The 19,951-nt window shown below is 34.1% G+C and overlaps 1 protein-coding gene across 1 annotated transcript; it reads right to left on the bottom strand.

The window, feature by feature from the left end:
- Nucleotides 1-16,879: 16,879 nt before the first annotated feature.
- LOC124825825 (WUSCHEL-related homeobox 11-like) lies at nt 16,880-19,338 on the bottom strand. The gene is made up of 3 exons (XM_047298538.2): nt 18,594-19,338; nt 17,326-17,525; nt 16,880-17,141 (listed from the first exon to the last, which is right to left on the bottom strand). Exons 1-3 carry the CDS (start codon nt 19,255-19,257, stop codon nt 17,124-17,126), a joined length of 882 nt encoding a protein of 293 aa, XP_047154494.1. The 5' UTR covers nt 19,258-19,338; the 3' UTR covers nt 16,880-17,123.
- Nucleotides 19,339-19,951: the final 613 nt, after the last annotated feature.

The following is a 19,951-nucleotide window of genomic DNA, read 5'->3' as shown; positions in this document are numbered from 1 at the left end:
ACTTTAGGCCGCGGTTACAACTACGGTAATAACCTGGGGATATGACAGCGGTTCTTTCTTGAATCGCGACCAAAAACCTTTTTTTTTAAAAAAAAAAAATTCGTGTAACCTTTGGCCACGGGTGGGGATATGACAACGGTTGCTGTTGGAACCGCGGCCAAAACCCTTTTTTGTAAAAAAAAAAATTTCGTCTAACCTTTGGCCTCGGTTGTGGCTGAACCGAAGCCATAGGTAGGCTTTCTATCTCAGTTTTGGCCACAACCGCGACCTATTCTCCTACAAATTTTTTTATAGCTGGTCTATTTTTGTGATATCCATTATCACAAAATATCACAAAAATAGATCTGCATATCAAACAATATCATAACAACACAGATTCAACACAATAGTCAATATTTACATCACATAATGTACAAAGTCTAATAACTATAAATCAACATGTTCTAATGTATTTTAAATCTAATAACTATGAACTATTATATAATCTAACTAAATGTTTTGCAATTGCTTTCCTCAAGAATGTAAGTGGCTTCTCAAGAATTGGAGTAGGAGTCTTGAATCTCTGCACAAGACAATTGTTATTAATTAGTGTATATGAATTCCAAATGTTGGAGAAAATCAAAATTCATTAAATTTAAATATTACCGTTTCCCAGCCTCTTGTGATATGGGCACAAATAATGTGGGTCATCCAATACATTACATAGTATCCACACTCATATGACCCATTTTGTTTATTACACTACAATATATCATCATAGTTGTAAATAGTTAGTGAAAATCATTAAAACAAAACAACTATAAGAAAGTATGGCTTTAGCATATGTCAAACCTTGAGAGCAATCCATGCAAGCTTTCTACTGTTAGCAATTGATCTCCCAACCAACATCATACTTGCTGAAATAGAACTATATATAAAAGAAAGGTTTTAGCATCCATTTATATAACAATGAAATTCCAAACATTGAGGTTCTTACCAATCAACTGCTTGTTTGAGATGTTTGGGAGGAGACTTGTGCAATGAGCAGAACCACAAAGCATAGCTCTCCTATACAGAAATAACAAGCAGCTGCCAATGGCGCCTGAAATTCATAATAACTTAATTATTATATATTAAAATCACATATGGAATAAAAATTATGTTAACAAAGTTCACTTACCCAAATATATAAGGAATAAAAATTATCTTCTTCCCGCTTGCAAATCTGCTTGTGAGATATGTTGTGATCTAATCAAAATCATTTGTTTCGTGAATGACTTGGGGATCAATGAATCCATAGACATCATTGTACCCCAAGTTGTTACTGACACAAAACATATACTTGAAATAAAAAATTACCTTTGATATAAGTATATTTCATATATAAATCAATTTTATATAAATAATTGCTCATAAACTTACATCATCCATAGCTGAACTAATGTAATATTCAACTCTTCTGTTCCCGACGCAAGCTCTCTGACATCTTGGCTATGCAGGTATATTGGGACCTCAAAGCCTCTCCCAAATACATTAGCATCATATTCAAGCTCCAAAGACTTATTTCCAATGATGTCAGCAAGTTGCTGCAATGCACCAAGAGGATCGTCCTCAAATAAATGAATCTTTTCCTATGCATGCGTCTGTTGTTACATGGAAAAATAAGATAAGTTTTGCATCAATAACATGTAAACTTTAAAATTGAGAAGTGTAGAGTAGAACTCCATACTAGGGGTCAGAAACCGAACCAACCAAGTGTTTAGGCCAAGCGATAAAAGACTGAAATGCTGTGGGCAGAGGAACTGAGGCATCTGGTATGATAATGTCGTCTATTGAGACCTTCACCTCATCCTCTGATAGCTCCATACCATGAACAACAGTCGCTGCCTGAAACACTGTTCCACGAGCTACCAGCATCGTCCCGGTACCATCTAAAATATATAGTAGACATGGACTAGCATCGTCCATGTCATCCCCTGGGACGGCTGGTGCTGAACAACTTCCTTTCCCGCTTCTCCCTGTTAGAGTAAATGTTAGATTATACTAAACATAGAAATTATTGAACATAAATGTTTATTACTTTTACCTGTAGGAGGCACAACATGTTCCTGTTCCTGTACAGTCGCGGATCATCGCAAAATTTTCTGCGCCAACATCGTGGATCATGTCGTCTAGTTTGTCTTCATCCTGTCGATCTTCTTCCATGGTGGAATCAATAACATTTTCAGTTTGGGAGTCAGTCGGAAATTGCATTTCTTCGTCGTGCCATATCCATGTTATATAGCATCTTAGGAAACCATCACAAATAAGATGTTCTCTAATTTGGGTTGCGTTCAACTTTCTCGCATTCAAACAGTTCACACAAGAACATCTAAATTTCACTTCATCATCACTTGTACCCTCATTACGTTGTGCAAATTGTATAAATTCCTCTACCCTCTCTCGTACTCAGCACTAATGCGTGGTAAATTAATCCAATTTCGATCCATACGTAAATATTCTGACTTATATATTTTACAAAATTACAATACAAAAAAAATTATTCATCATTTAACGACAAATTAAGGTTAATTCAATTCAACCATACAATCATTCAATAAAAAAACATTGAAATAATCACACATATTCAACATAAAAATAACATTGTAAAATAAAAAAAAATTAAACCTTAAAATCATAACATCATTCAAAATTATACAATCATACAAAATTATTCAATAACACTACAAGAAAAAATAGAATTATATACAGCCAAAATCCGTATATAAGGTCCAAAATCCGTATATAATACTTGATTACATACGACTTATATACGGACAAAAATCCGTATATAAAACTGTCGTAGATAAATTATATACGGATATATCCGTATATAACTTATATACGGATTTTTCCATATATAATTTACGTACGAAAAAATCCGTATGTAATTTACATACGAAAAAATCCGTATGTAAAATCCGTATATAATTATATATGAAAAAATCCGTATATAAATCCGTATATAACATTTTTTACAAAAAAAAAAAAAATTATTCAGCACTTACACATCCATTAATCACAAACTTGTAATATACATATAACTAGTAATCACAATAACTTTTTTTCAACACCATATCAAACATTTCACATTTAAAAGAGATATATATTACATAAAAATCATTATCAAAATAAGTTTACAAAATGTCTAATATATTCATAAATAGATTGTATTGCTCCTAAGATGCAAAACAATATAAATTTTACAATTCATAAGATGTCAAACAACATAGAATGACAGGTGTAGAGTTTCCTAATATGCAATCAATAAATTTTACAATTCATAAGATGTCAAACAACATAGAATGACAGGTCTAGAGTTTCCTAATAATCAATCACTAAGGATTTTCTTCATCTAGGCGTTGATCTTGTTGCACTCCATCACCATGATAACAACTTCACCACATATTGCTTTTTCCCTTCTCCTTATTAGATTGTGCTGAGAGTGGAGGAGGTGGGTCAGAACCACTAGATGCCATGTCCTGACAAAAATAAATGCAATTGGATGGTCATACATAAAGTTGACAAACTCTATTAAACAATTAAGATGTTCAAAACATTGAAGAACATTAAGATGAATTTAAAAAAACTCATAGCATTATAAAAGGTTTCTTACATTGTGTTAGGATAAGAAGAATGAAACCAAGATTAATGCACAGTAACCTAATCTACTAGAATGTGATTTAAATGTTGTTGGAGCCCTTCTATACAACAGTATGTAAATAAATACAATTGCAATCTGCACAAAGGTATTTTGATTACTTGGTGGTATGAGTCCTTTGTTTAGGTATCAGTTTGCATGTTAAGAGGGAGTGGGACATGACAGGAAATGTAGGAGTGGGACATGACAGGAAATGTAGGAGGGAAATAGAAAGGTATTATAAAATATAAAAGGTTAAATATAAACCATGTAAAAAATTTCTAATTAAAACATCTCTCAACCAGACTCTTAATCTTTAAATCTTATATATCTTTTACATTGAAATAAAAGTTGTAAAATAATTTTAAAGATTAAGGGAATAGATAGAACTTGTAAAATTAAAATTAAAATTTGATATAGTGAATGTGAATTAGAAATGAACTTAACACATGGTTTGGATTGAACATGATAAAAGAAAAAAAATAAGATTAATGTATCAAAAGTTTAATGAGTGTGACTTTTCATTTTCTAAATTTTAAAGAGCCAAGTGAGTATAACTTTTCATTTTTCTAAATTTTAATGAGTTTTGGAAGTTTAATTACCTGTCGCAAGATCCAAATAGGGTTAACATTGACGAGATACTCCTAATATTTTGAGAAAATAGGTTAGAAAACTTTCTATTTCCCTCCTATATGTTTCCTATCATAATGGGTAAGGCAATTTTTGACAGTATGTAAGGCAATTTTTGACTCAGTACAACATATCAATTTAATGCCATTATCTATGTTAAAAAGGATTAGAGAATTGGAGTTTCATCCAACAATAATAACATTGTAGTTATTATTGGAGAATGCAATTAGACTTTATGATCATATATATATATATATATAAACCAAGAATATAGATTGAGCTCTCGAATTCCCGATTTGAAGTATGCAAGCTCCAACTTATTACAAACAGACTATACTAAACCTGATTTAGAAGATAAAAAATGTAGTAGGATTATAAATTGTGTGGTCAAATCATGGATTTGGTAGCAAGATTAGAAGTTGCATGTGAGTAAGATGTTCTAAACTAAACAATAAATGACATAAACATATTTGCATTGTTCCAAACAGGTTCATAACTAATAAGTGGTTATAATAAAAAAAACTTAACAGGACCATTAATGCAAACAGAGCAATCCAAATATCAGATGATTCATGCACTTGCAATATTTAAAAGCAACCAGAAAAGGCATAAATTAAATTTAAAGTAATCTTCAAAAGCTTTATGCTTGAAATTTTTCACAACTTACAAGAGAATATGGTCTTAAAAATCAGGATGAGGTATATGGTATCTAACACATAATTTTGTTGAAACTTTCCTATCTGGCCTTCCCAGCTCTACTGCATAAGATGGTCCTCCTGCTTGAAACCAACTGAATGTTCATTTTCTGTTCAGCTAATTGTACAAGGAATAAAATGTCAAACATTATTTTCCACATAACCAAAAAAGAACTATTAAGACAAATCAAAGAAAATATCATACTCTATGGACTATGCAGGGATCCTAATCTTCCTAAAATACTTGTCTAATTCAATCCCAAAAGTAACAATAATTGCCCTCTTAAATCTCCCGTTCTTCCTTTATACAATGTAATAAACTCTTCTTGCTATGTCTCTGGTGACCTTTATATAGTATTGTCTAACAAACAAAGAGAAGTTGTCTCAAGTGACATAATCATTACTTGAGTACTCTTTTCAACAAAAGTTCCAAATCGTCCACTGTCAAGTCCTCAATCAAGGTTTCATAATTAGTGCCCCCACTTTTTTATTTTTTTCTTTTCCTTTTATCAAGAATGCAACATATGATTGGTACAGGTTGTAGTGCTAACCTACAGTATAGCAATCCAATAGCATTCTTTCAATTTTATTAAAGAAAAAGGCTTCAAAATTACATTTAAAGCTTCATTATCAAAACTTACATGAAACTTTGATCTGTTTGTAGAAGTTCAAGTATTCCCCTGAAACACCTAATGGATAGTAGTAGTTAGGCAGTTAGATACACTTATACTTGAAATGGACTAAAGAAAATAAGGCACAGATATCAAGTAAGGCTGAAAAAGGTAAACAACCTATAGATATTATGATAAAAATATAAGACTCAACTTATTGTAAACAATAGTCATATTATTAACCAAAGAAAAAAAATATTGTTAGTCAAAACACAATGATAACAATGACAGTAGAAAAAAAAAGTGAATAAATTATGTAAAACTGAAATGAAAACACTTCTAGCTTTAATTTTGAACATCTCACTCTCAACTTATCCCCTCCCGCTGCCTCCACTCTCGAATCCTGGACAAAATAACCATCATTAGTAAAAAAAAATTACTTCTGAATGAGAAACATGTTTGGAGAAACAAGCTTCGAAACTGAGATAAGATTATACTTAAAGTATGGTATCAAAGGAACATCAGTTTGATAACCCCATTATGTGTGGCTTTATTCTTTATACTTATAGGTCTCAAACAACCCTTTTCCAAAAACATGCCCAATCCAAACCATATTTAACAAAGTAATTAACTAAACCTAATATGAATGCACTAACCTTGGAAACCCTCGTAGGAGGTGAGAAGATGCAATGGTGGTTATGGAACAATAGCCCGGTCACACAGCGGCTACGGTTTAAGCTTTCACGAGTCCAACAACCTCAACCTAGCTTCTTCTCGAGCTCGCGAATGTCCTCACCTCATCACTCTCACAGAGCCTTCATCGTCGTGATTGACATCACCAAATCATATTTTGCGACTTCATTTGTCCTCGTTACAGCCTTTTCCATCGATTACATCCTCATTTTGGCACTGTTTCACCGATTCAGTCGTTGAATCGTCCTTTTCCACCTAACACGCGACCTAAATCGCATTTCTCACCGAACAATCTTCCTATTTTTCACTCCGCTTCGAATCTTTTCCGCTCCTGGAGTATCATCGCGAACCTAGGGTTTTCCAGGCGCGTTCCTCCTCTTTCGAGTTCTCTTGCTAAGGCCCTTCATTGAATCCGGTCGTGGTCTCACTGTTAACTCGTAGAGGAAGCTTCGAGAAGTCCAAGGAGCGTCTTCTATAAAGAGGGTTCTTTGTTGAGAGAGCAGAGGAAATTAAGACCTGGGGCAAGAGGGTTGCTTAATACAAATACTATATAATTTTTTTTAATAAAATCTTTTCCAGATCCGTATGTAGTTTTGGTAGGAAAGATTCACTTTTAATTATACACACATTGGGGCCATTACATAAACTTCAGTCTTTGTGGCGCCTTACTTACATATCCACATACGAATTATAGGTAGATAAAAAACCGTATATAAAATCTATATATAATTTGTTTTTTTAAGTCCGTATATAAAATCCGTATGTAATACTTATATTACATACGAATTAGAATCCGTATATAAATATCGGTATGTAATTTCAGTTTTTCTTGTAGTGTAATACAAAATTATATGATCATTGAATCACATATTCAATCATACAAAATTATACAATCTTATAAAAGTAAAATTTAAACATTAATATAGGAACCTGATAGTGTGAAAAGCCAATAACGATGGACAACCCGCGATCAAAACGCTAGAAAATTCAACTCTAAAAAATTCAAACCTGCAAAAATATACAAACAAATATTAGTTTTAGAAATAAAAATAAACATCAAAACACAATTTACCTCTAAGGGGAAGAATCGAAAAACCAAATGAAAAAGACATTTCAAATAATTTTGATCGGTTAAAAATCTTCGTCAACGTTGAAAATGGCCACGACACCGAATAAAAACAAGTTTAAACGGTGAAAATGGATGGAAAATGGAAGCAAAGTTGCGTGCTAGAGGAAGGAAGATGGAGGCTCTTTGAAACTGTTTGTGCGAAGGAAGACGATGACACTGTTCCTTTGCGTTTTATTTTTTTAACCTAGGCAAGGTTACTACCTCGGTTCATTGAGTAACCGAGGTAATAAAGGGGATATGGCCTCGGTTCCCCACTTAACCGAGGCCTATTCTCCTGAAAAAAAAAATTCAAAATACATCTGAAATGACAATTTTGAAATTTTTTCAAACTTTATGCCGCGGTTCATTGTCAAACCGCGGCCTATTCCCTGACGCTTACCTACCCCAATTTATTGCAGGAGTGCCACGTGGGGAAAGTCATAATTTGACAGGGGGTTTATGCCTTGATTCATAGTGGAACCACGGTTTATTCCCTAACCTTTATGGTCTTCAGACTGCAGTGGGAATGTCAGAATTTGACATGGGGTTTTATGCCTTGGTTCAAAGGGGAACCACGACCTATTCCCTGACTCTTACCTGCCCCCATTTATTGCAGGAGTGCCACGTTGGGAAACTCAGAATTTGACAGGGGGTTTATGCCTCGGTTCGTAGGGGAACCGCGGTCTATTCCCTAACCTTTATGGTGTTCAGACTGTAGCAGGGAGTGTTAGAATTTGACACGGGGTTTTATGCCTCGGTTCCAAGGGGACCACGGTCTATTCCCTGACGCTCTACCTTCCCATTTATTGCAGGAGTGCCACGTGGGGAAAGTCAAAATTTGACAAGGGTTTTATTCCTCGATTGTTTGGGTAACCGAGGCCGTATACCACCTATGGTCACGGTTGTAAAGGAACCGCGGTATATACGTTAGCAAGAATTTCAAAAATGCCATCGTGCCAACTTATGCTTCGGTTTCTTGTCAACTGATGCATAATAGGTGCGTTAAAAAACCATATTTTTTCTAGTGTAATATGTTAGACGTTCATTAGCATTTAACATGGTATGTGTACTAGCGTTTATGCAAAGTCTATTTAGAGTAACGTTTGGCGTTTAGGATAACATTTACGCATGTATAACGTTTAATGTGTGAGATAAAGAATCGTATAGTTCGATAGAATCTACAACATCAACAAGGATTCAATACTGGAAAGATGTTGTTAGAGGGAAATGAAGAGGTAGAGTTTATGGCATTGGTGACTTGGCTACCAACATTCATCATGGTATGTCATTCCTCACTCATCCTTCAACATTATCCTAGACAATTCTTCCAACACAGGAACAATTGCATGAGATAAAGAGACTTTAGGAAGAAGTAAAATAAAAACCACTCTAAGAGCTATTAAAACAAATCATAAAGCAGTTGTCGTTGATGAGAGAGTTTATGCAACATTTGAGGGCTTGGATGACACAAATAAGAAATATGCTATGATTTTGAAGTTGATCAAGTGACAATTAACCATATTGTTGGAAAGACAAAATGCAGACACTTCAACAGGTATTAGTCATGTGCATCCACATTATGATCAAGACTTGGATGATCAATGTTTCCAATAAACATGGACTTCATGAGGTAAATCACATTATCACTAATGCAATTAAGGGATATTGCCTCGGTTGTTTTGGGTTTATAACAGCGGTTTTGCAATCGAGGTATATTCAGGCGAGGTAAAAAGTCAGGATTTTGCTCGATTCAAAAATCCAAAGCAGTAAAGTGAATAAAAAAAATAAAAAATTGGGTCTATTGCCTCAGTTCTAGTTTGAATCGAGGTCGTAGACCCTTAAAATTAATTAATTAAAGGGCCTATTGCCTTGGTTGGATCCAGAACCGAGGTAATAGACCATTTTTTGCCTTAGTTTTTACCAGAATCGCGGTCTAAAGTATATATTTTCTTAAAAAAATTATTGTTTCTGTATCACATAAACCATATGAAAAAATCCCAGAAACACAAACAAACACATATAACAATTTTTTCTATTTATCGGGAATTTGTTTTTGTTTTTTTTTTTGAACTTTAAAAAAAATTAAAATAGTTACATTTTGAATTTTGAGCTGAAAATTTTTGTGAGGGAATTTCATGATTTTTTGGTTCTCCATAAAAATTTTCATTTCATTTAGAGTTCGTTTGAGTATACTCTCAGTTTTACATATACCTATGTTTTGATGTGTATGGTGTATGAAGAACAAGCAACTAAACGGAAACTTGAAAAACCTAAAACGAAACTAACCTTGAAGGTGAGTTTGGGGCCAAAGCGAAACGAAATGAACATCCTAAAACGTCTATTCAAAGAGCTGAAGAACACCTGTGCACAAAATCAATCAGTTAAAACGAAAGAAAATCATACCTAAGCACTTAATCAACATAAAATGAAAGAAAAAAAGCACGAAAAGTTGAAGAGGATGGCTACAAAAATGGAAGAAAGAGAGCAGCAACGCACACCATAAACACAAAAGCTTTTGTTTGAAAATGCATTTGTTTGCAAATTCATTTGTTCGCAAAATTTAACCCTAAATAGATGTTATTATACCTCACTTGTTTTTTTAACCGAGGCAATAAGGGTCTATGACCTCGGTTCTATAAAGAACCGATGCCTAAACCCTCTCAAAAAAAATTTAGTTCTTTTATGCCTAGGTTCTCTAAACAACCGAGGTCGTAGACTTTTACAATAATTACAAAAATGTCACCGCGCCAGTTTTAACCATCGATTCTTTTTGAACAAAGACATATACGTTTCCGAAAAATTACAAAAATGTCACCGTGCTAGTTTTAGGCATCGGTTCTTTTTGAATCGAGACATATACCTTTTCGAAAAATTACAAATGTCATCGCACCATTTTTTGCTTCAGTTCCAACTAAACCGTTATCAAATGCACGAGTTAAAATCTTCTTTTTTACTAGTGTAAATTTGTTATTATCTTTTGCTATACCATAACAACATTTTCACTGCTAATGTTAAAGTTCAATATGGTCACAATTTAAAGTGTTTGTTGTTGTTGGATTGTTGCTAAGGTTAAATATGGTCACAATCATTTGTTGCTAAAGTTCAATATGGTCACAATTTATATGTTTCATCCAATCTTTATATTTCATCTCTTCTACTACCTTTACTACTCTTTCTTTTGATAAAGTTTGTTTTGAAACTCGTAACACACAATAGATAATATAATCATAGTTTATATTTGACAAATAATTAGACAAGTCTCTGTAGGATTATATTATACTTATTTATTTGGTTAAACTAGAACTTAACTATTTAAATCATTTTAACTTATGTCTTTTATTTTATGATTAATTTTGTTATCATCAAAGCTTGCTTTATCAACATTAGCACCTAAGGTAGTTTTGTAGCATCTAGTTCTTTCATAAATTTAGAAAGAAAATAGATAAGGTAAAAAACAAGTATTTTAGAGAAATAATGATTATTTTAAAATGTAGTTGAATAAATAATCATTCTTATTTATAAGCTTTTTAACATAAATAATAAATATTTATATTACATCACATCTATACTACTTCTACTCTTAAACAATTTTATATATATTTACAATATCTCACTTAAGAGTCATTATTAGCTTTTAACACTTATTATCACTAGTAAAACAATTGCATTTTAACGCGACATATATGCTTCACACTAGTGCAATAAAGGAAAATGACACTGGTTAATTTCGCTTATAGGCACCGGTTCTGCAACCGAGGCATATACATACGAGATAAAAATGATAAGTTTAACGCCTCGGTTGTAAATTGAGTCAAAAAGGAATCGATTTTCGCCTCGGTCCTCTTTTGAACCGAGACCGTATCTTAGAAAATTCAATAAAAAAAATTCAAAAAACTGTTGAACCTGCTGGGTCTTTTTCCTCAAACCTTTAATACAGCAGCCCTGTCCCAACCAAGCCAACTAATTTCAAAACACAAACCAACTCCCAGAATCTATTTTCTAGACAGAATTGAGGTGCAATTTTCACTCAGGTAACAAAATAATCAGTATTGGGTTTGGGTACGCAAGTCAGGAACAAAAGGCACTGGGATGAAACAATCAAAAGGTTCTTCCGCATCAGAAAATCAAATACATGATAGAGCATAACAATAGGAAAAAAAAACAAAGAAACCAGGGATTCATACTTTTGAAATTGCACACTCAATGTACTCAATAACCTCCTCATTTTCATGCTTCAGCAATAGAATCCGTCCCAGCCTCAAACCCCATTTCCCAGTTTCTGAAAATCGTCAACGACAAGCGGCTCCCGACAGCAAGTGAGAAGCGGCTCCCAACGGCAAGCGGCAAGCGGGTGCTAGGCCAGCGACTCCACCACTGGCACGAGCCGCGGGATCTGGATCGGGATCTGGATCTGAGAAACAAAAAGGAAAGGAAGAGAAAGGGGATCGGGATCTGGATCTGGATCGGGATCAGGATCTTCACTCTAGAGGCGATGCACTCGCAGGCGAGGTGGAAGCGGCTTGCGGTCGTGTGGCGTGAGAAGATGAAGATGGTGGTCGCGGCCTCCATGGAGTTTGGACGAGAACGAAGGAGTTGTGGTGGCGGCTTGCAAGTTTGCACGTGGTGGCCGGCGGCGTGGTTGAACGGCGGTGCTTGCGACGATCGTAATGGCTGGTGATGGTGGCAGTCTGATGATGGGGTTTGGTGGAGAGGAGAAATCGTGACGGAGGGAGGCAAAGATGAGAGCGAGAGTGCGAGAGATGAGAGCGCGAGAGATGAGAGCGAGAGTGCGAGAGTCTGAGAGAGGTTTTTTGATTTTAACCTAAGGGTACTACCTCGGTTATATTTAAAACCGGTGCCTAAACCCTTTAAGTGCATCAGTTACACAGCAACCGGTGCCTAAACCATTTAAAATTTATATTATATGCCTCGGTTGGCCTTCTACTCGAGATAATAACATCTATAGGCATCGGTTCAAATATAACCGAGGCATATAACTGCTCAATATTTACCAAAATGTCACTGCACTTTTATACGCTTTGGTTTCAGTAGAACCGAGGCGTATATAGCGCGTTAAAAAAGCTTTTTTTTACTAGTGTCGGTTTTTAAAACCGAAGCATATAAAAACATGGTGATGTTTTTGTAATAATAGAAAAGGTAAATGTCTCGGTTCTTTGGAAACCGAAGTAGAAAGGGTCTATTGCCTCGGTTATAAGAGCAATCGAGGCATAATAATCTACAAAATCTGACTTTTCATCTGATGCTTTGTCTGGAAGAGACCTAATGCCTCGGTTGAGAGAGGACCCGAGGTATAAAAGCCTACGTAATTTCAATGTTGAAAGTTTAATTTCCCTAAGTCTCGTTCAAACAACACAACCTATCTTCTTCCCCCTTTCTCACTTCAAGCTTCTTTCTTCTTCCTTTCTTGCACCCAACCTAGGAGGAATGGCGAAAGAACGATGGTGACTAGGCTAGGGTGTGGCGAGGGGGCGACAAGGGCACAACGAGGGCAGCGAAAGAACGATGACGACGCGCACAATGAGGGTTGTAGTGGCGCTTCCTCTACAAGGGTTCCATCTTCGTCATCTTTACAATGCTAGAAGCCTTGTTTGATGGTGATCAAGAGCAGGCTTGCGTTCGTGATGTGGTGGTCTCTGTTCTCAGGTGGTTTCGCGGCGTGGTGGTCTCCGTTCTCAGGCAGTTTCGCGGCAACAAAGCTCCTGATTGAATGTTTTGATTTGGGGCTTTGCAAGAACTCTTCTTCGTTTCCACAAATTGGTCATGGTTCTAAAATTAGGGTTTTGCAGATGAGGGAAAGGGGAAAAACATTTTGCCTTCTTATTCATGCGCTGTTGTGGAGAGGATGGAGGCGCACAACTCTCGGCCATGGATGGCAACTTAAGGAGTTCGCGATTGAAGCTCATGGTTGTGCTTGCAAGGAAGAAAAGAATTCGTCCGCATCAATGGAGGTAGGCTTCATGAAAAGGATTTGCGATTTCTAAGTTTGGTTTCTGTGTTTTCAGGTTCCTGGTGAAAAAGTTGAATGATGGAGCGAACATTGTTTCTGTGAATCTGTGTGTAGGTTGGGGTGGAGAAGATTGAATCAAGGAGGCGTGATTTGCTTTCTGGTTGCGTCAATTGAGGAGGACGAACTAGCAAAGAAATCGCGAATTGTAGCGGCGTCGTTCTAGGTTGTTTTATGGTGGTTCAGTTGCGGAGCGGAAAGGGAAAGCATCATTGCCATTCAAAAATTGCAACCTTGGGGTTCTATCAAATTGGGTTTCTAAAATTGGGAAATTTTGGGTCTTTGTTTTGATCTCGGGTTAGGAAATCTTGCTTCTCTGTTTCTGAAATTGGAAAATCTTATGATTCAATTTTGTAATTTGGGGTTTGTATCTGATTCCTTTTTTTCTATGGTTGCGCAAGTGATGTGATTCCTTTTTTTTCTATGGTTGCAAGAGTGATGTGAAGGAGGGTGCAGATGGAGGTGGCCATGCGTGTAACAACTGCTGGCGTGACTGCTGGCGCTAGTAGGTTCGACCAATATTGTCCGACTTACCGCTTTGGTTCAGTACGAACCAAGACTAAAGTCTGAAAAAAAAACACGCTACTGCCTCAATTACTTAAGAATTGAGGCATAATCCTACACCGTTTTGCCTCGGGTTATAACCGAGACAAAAAACATATCTCTTTTTTCCTCGTCTGTATATGTCTCGGTTGTAGAATCGTTGTCTATAAAAAAAAATAATCACTATCGTTTCTCTTTACTACACTAGTGCATACATAACAACAATCACTTGTGACTGATAGCGTGTTCCAAGAAATTAAGCTAGCAATTGAAAGAGCCAATGGAACACCATGGTTACTTCAAGTGAATCAAAAGTATACAATATTAATGGACAAAAATTTTGTATGGTGTAGAAATTACAAATGTCATAATAAAAAATATTTACAGTGTATGCATAAGAAAAATCTACGAATAGTTTTTCATAGATACCAACTAGTGAGACTAGTAATGAGCTAACATCTTTTAGATGGAGTAAGTAGCGGCTAAACACTACTTGCAAGTTTGACCTATTATCATATTCTTAATTGTAAACTTAAATGAGAATTAAGAATAACACAAAAAAAAAAAATTAATTAGACTATTTCTAATCATATGATTAATTAAGTTGAAAAAGTTAACTGATTTTGGCAGTTTAAATATCGGTTTCATTGACTCTATATATCGGTTCCACTGACTGTATTTATTGTTAACTATCACAAATTAATGCAATAACATTACATTTATGAATGTATGGTTCATATATATATATATATATATATATATATATATATATATATATATATATATATATATATAATATATATATATATATATATATATATATAGATATAGATAACTTGAGTATTTTAAATTGAAAATTCAAGTATAATAATAGAATTTTTGCTTAAATCTCAGAAAAAAAAATCTTTCTATTAAAGTTAAGCTTAATTTTTTCATTTGTATATTGTAAATATAAGAGTTTACAAAACGTTGTTTATATTATCAACCTAATAAGACATAGACTCAAAGATATAATGTACTTTCTACTGATGGTTTTTTTATATGAAGTGAAAACTTTTCATATGGATTTTAAAAGATTATAAAACATTTTTCTAATGAGAATATTTGTTGAAATATTTAATGCATTATTTGGTACACTAATTATAATGATATATAATAAAACAGGTGTCTAATAAGCATATTTAATGCACAACTAATTTGAATATGTAACATCAACATGTTTTGAGTAGGACTAATAAACTCATTTTAAATAACTATAATAGATAATATTTAAGAAATGTTTTTCTAATCACATTACAAAAGTCATAAAATTGTGCCTAGGTTACAAATTCGGTTATTTGACACTATTACCTAAAGTGGAAAGAGACACCTATATAGAATAGTTAATGACTACAAGATTTGTATATGTTTAACAGCAGTGTTTTAGCTAGTATGAACCCTATCTGAGTGGAAAACATTAAAGTAATATATATAGTATAAACATTGTAAAATCTATTTTTATACCTATGAAATCCCTGTAAATGATAAATATAGGATTCAATGTCTATATTGATAATAGTTTTATTTTTTATTACATAAATGTTAAATCATTAGAGGCAATAACATAAGATAGACTATTTTTTAACTTGATATATTATAAAATAAAAAAATAAGGCTGCTAATACATTCATTACTTCTTTTGAATTATTTTGAATGTAGCAGATGATAAAAGAAGGCTTTACACACTTGGAGTGGCCTTAAAATGTTAGAATATTCTCTCTTAATAAATTAGTGTCTTTTATCTTCCAATGTCACGTGCACACCAAAAGCAATTCTCAATTCTCTTGAAACACAGTTCACACTAATAAAATCATATCTCTTAATAAACTATCTGAAAGATTTATCTGTATAATCCACAAACAAAATTTAAAATTAACCATGTTAATTCTGATAAACTATCTCATCTAGTTTTATTCGAAATTAGAGTGTAAGGTTAACTAGTATATTAAGTATAGAAGAAAATTATATATTTTATAAAATAAAATATTTATAAATTTATTGTCTTAATATTTTAAATTGTAGACTGTCTTATTACTGTTGTATTTACTTGATTTTTTTTTTCAAAAGAATTAATCAAAATTTTGTAACATATAAAAATTGTGAAACGAGCCAAGTTTATGAATTGTTTTGAAGATGAAACCAGCATCCAGCAGCACTATGTCTCATCACTTTCCACTAGTAAGGGCAGAGTGTTGATGAACAGTGATTGGTATGTGCATGAAAAGAAAACAATATCGTAAACTGAACATGAATGAAATTCAATGAACATAGACTTTGTAGCTGTGTCTATGTGATCGTCAACAATTATCTGAATTCCCCTCTTTTGCTCCTTAAGAAAGGAATAGATGGGAAAAAGATAGACAACACAAGTCAAACAAAGTTAGATATGTTTCCAACCGAGTACTAATGTTTCACTTTGGTTTGTTAATTCCCCACCGCCACTTCCTTGTCTCTATTTATATCACCATTTTAAGGATCAAAAGTAACATTCCATGTGGTCTTCATTATTTCTTCTTCCATTATTTATCCTTATATTTATCAGCACCGCTTACAAAACCCATCTCAGCACTTAAAATTCTTTGAATCAGCTTCTGATTAATTTCTTATAAGAAGATTCATGTAAACTCATTATTTTAATCACAAAACTTATTCAGATGCATGCCAAAGAACTTTTTTGAGAAATTCATGGAAGATGCATTAATAACACGTGTGTTTCAGTCCAATCTGAAACGTAAGTAAATCGCGTCACACCCCTATTCAAAGTCGAAAACACTTTTTTTTTTCTTCACGAAATCATGTATCAAAAAGACAACTCTCCCTTATTAAAGGCTAGTCAAAATATGCGTTACACAAGTTGATAATATATATAGGGTTTCTAAACGCATGTTTGTACTAAAACCAAGAAGGTACAGTATATATAAATATATAATATATATTTTCTAGGGTACATATATAGATATTGAATCCTATAATCACACAATAGAGTATGTCTATTATTTGAGAACATATATAAAATTACGACATTAACAAAAGTTAAAAGGAAACAAGAGGAGCAGCCAAGGCCAATCTGATAAATTCCAAAAGGAAGCTTCTGTTGCTGCTATGGCTGATGCTTTCATATTTATGTTGTCTTTGATACCTGTAGAAAATAAGAGCTAATGACTTAATTTGCATAATAAATAAAAGAAAAACAGAAAAGGGTTTTTCAGATATATTAGAAAATCGGCAAAGTTATATTATTCAAAGTAAAAGAATAAACAAGAAATTGAAAGTGGCAACACATGATTTGGAAAAGAAGCAATTGATTTGAAGATTCTGCCAACCAGAAAGTAACTTTCTCCATGCTGAAGGTTCTGCATCAAGAATCCGAAATCATTGGCGAGAATAGGCACTCCAGAGGAATGAACTAGCATAACATCTTCTCCAAACACAGTCTTCATGTCTATTGGTCCCTTTGGAAGTTCTGTTGCAATCCCATTGATGAAAACTGTGATGAATGCTGAGATATCAGTGCCTCCATATCCTACCCCACAAAATAAAACAATGGTTATCAATATTAGAACCTCAGCCAGTTCTCACGTAAGGATATATATAGTATGATTGATTTAAAATTTTAATTTTCAGATGGTAAAACAAAGCAAGAGGATCCTACAAATGTTTAAGCAAAAATGCTCTGAACCTGAATATATACATTCCTCAAATTTTAGGCTAATTATAAATATTAAGGTGAAAAAAAAAGTCAAAACACAATATTATAAATTATATAAAAGATTAGGCTTATTACCATATAGTTAGTAATAGAAAAAGATAAAGAAAAAAATTAGGAGAGAAATAAATGAGATAATATAAATGATGTAAAGGAAAACAGATAAAAGAAAAATAAATTGAAAAGAGTGAATACAAATGTATTTCTTATGAATATGATGAACATAGTAGATTCCTTTGAATCAGTAACATGGGGTGAGAGATGCATATACAGGGAAGAAGAAATCAAATTACAGAAAAGGAGAAAAGAAACAAAAAAACATGAAAATGAGGGTAAAAAACAACAATCTAGGGTTTGGAAATCTTTGTACAGAAGTTTTGAAGAAACCAGAAAAAGAAGTGAGAGAATAAAAAGGAAGGAGCAGAAACTGCAACCAGAAAGTAGCCTCATGTTTTTCCGGAAAGTACAACTTTCATGCAATTCAAACACAGAACTGTCAAATCAGGGAAAAGGTTGCTACTTTATTCTGTAGCCCACCCGAAACCAGTCAGCCGAAAAATAAGAACTTTTAAAAACAAAACTCATTAAAATATACTGTTAAGGTAATAAACACTTCAATTAATCATAACTTCTATTTCACAGCACCCCTTTTAAACCTCCTGTTACACTTAAAAAAAGAGTTAATTTCTGGAAACGAATCCCTAATGGAATTTAACATTCTCCCAGAAAAAAAAATGTAATTTTTTAAAATCTAAAAATTCTGAATCACAAACACACAAGAATGAGAATTAATCCAAACAAGATTTTCTGTGAAAAAATATACATATATATAAAAAAAAACTCTAAAAAATTGAGTAATAATATAGAAGCATGCAATTTAATTACCAGTCTGGAAGGTCAAATTGGGATCAAAAGGAGGGAACAAAACTGATGGGGAAGGTGGGGTGTGATCAATTATTTCAGGAAAACCCATTTGAGGAGAAGAACCAGAAAAGAAACCACCCATGCCTTGTTGTCCACCACCACTACACGATGAAGAGGAACCACCTAGGAGATCATAAGAAACACAAGAACCAAGACCAATGTTTGAAGTAGCACTTTCACTTGCAACAAGGTTAACCTGATTATGATGATGATCATGCTGAATTGCACCACCAGCAACAAGACCATGAGGCTGAAGCTGAGGCTGAGGCTGAGGCTGAGGCTGAGGCTGAGGCTGTGGCTGTGGCTGAGGCTGTGGCTGAGGCTGGTTAATCGCAGCAGCGGTGGCGGCTGCCTGCTGCATCATCTGGCGCTGGCGGCGGCGGGATCTGGAGCGGCGGTTCTGGAACCAGTAGAAGACGTTGGCATCACCCACAGCACCGAATTTCTCAAGCAGCTTCCTTATTCTTACGGTTTCATCTTTGGGAGGGTTCACCATGCCACTGTTGAAGATGGATTCCAGTATGAGAATTTGTTCCGGCTTGGGAGTCCACCTCGACCGAACCGCTTCACTCTTCTCAGGGCCATGCCTTGGACTCTTTGCCTCTTTCTGCCTCTCATCTTCCATTCCAATGCACACACCAACAAATATCAAAATGATTCACGAACCTGAAACCTAGGTAAAATAATAATACTATTACACATATATCTCTGTGTATATGTATATACATATATATAAATAAATCATATGCTGAACACAGTGAACTCCTTTAATGCACTCATTTTTTTTTTATGGAAAATTAATGCTAGAAATAATATTTATTCCATTTCTTTTAATGTTTGATTGCTTAGAGTTAATTTTGACTGGTTGAACTAGCGTTTATTTGGACTTGGTACACGCGTTTGTAACGCAAGAAAATGTATTAAATTGGTCAAAAAATTAAATACAGAAGCTATATATAATTAATAAGGTTTGTTTATATTCAGAAATTGACGTCAAACATGCGTTTAACCTCGAAACCAAACATGCTGGTGATGGGAATGTGTGTCCAATTGTAATATGTTGTGGGATTAGAGTGTGTACAGTGTGTGTGTGAAATTGATTCCCAGTATAAAACAAACAGGGTCTTAATTTATATAAGAGTTGAGGTGGTGAATGCTAAGGGATGAAATTACCTTTATAGGATCCTTCAATCTATTTATTATAGTCCTACATAAATACCCTTCTAATAATAATGACAACTTAGCAAGACATTTTAAAGATGCGGATACTATATTTTTTTATGCTTATCAATCACAGTCAAATAACTGTTGGTTAAATC

The sequence above is a fragment of the Vigna umbellata genome, chromosome 5 (genome assembly GCF_029865625.1).
Source record: "Vigna umbellata cultivar VRB3 chromosome 5, Vumbellata_1.0, whole genome shotgun sequence".
NCBI classification, from domain to species: Eukaryota; Viridiplantae; Streptophyta; class Magnoliopsida; order Fabales; family Fabaceae; genus Vigna; species Vigna umbellata.
This window is presented reverse-complemented; position numbering and strand designations above follow the sequence as displayed.

Bases quoted from the DNA above. Each gene is read 5' to 3' on its own strand.
- LOC124825825 (XM_047298538.2), bottom strand. From the start codon at position 19,257: ATGGAAGATGAGAGGCAGAAAGAGGCAAAGAGTCCAAGGCATGGCCCT. The intron at 17,526-18,593 runs GTAATTAAATTG...TTTGTGGGGTAG, and splicing joins CAATTTGACCTTCCAGACTG to GATATGGAGGCACTGATATC.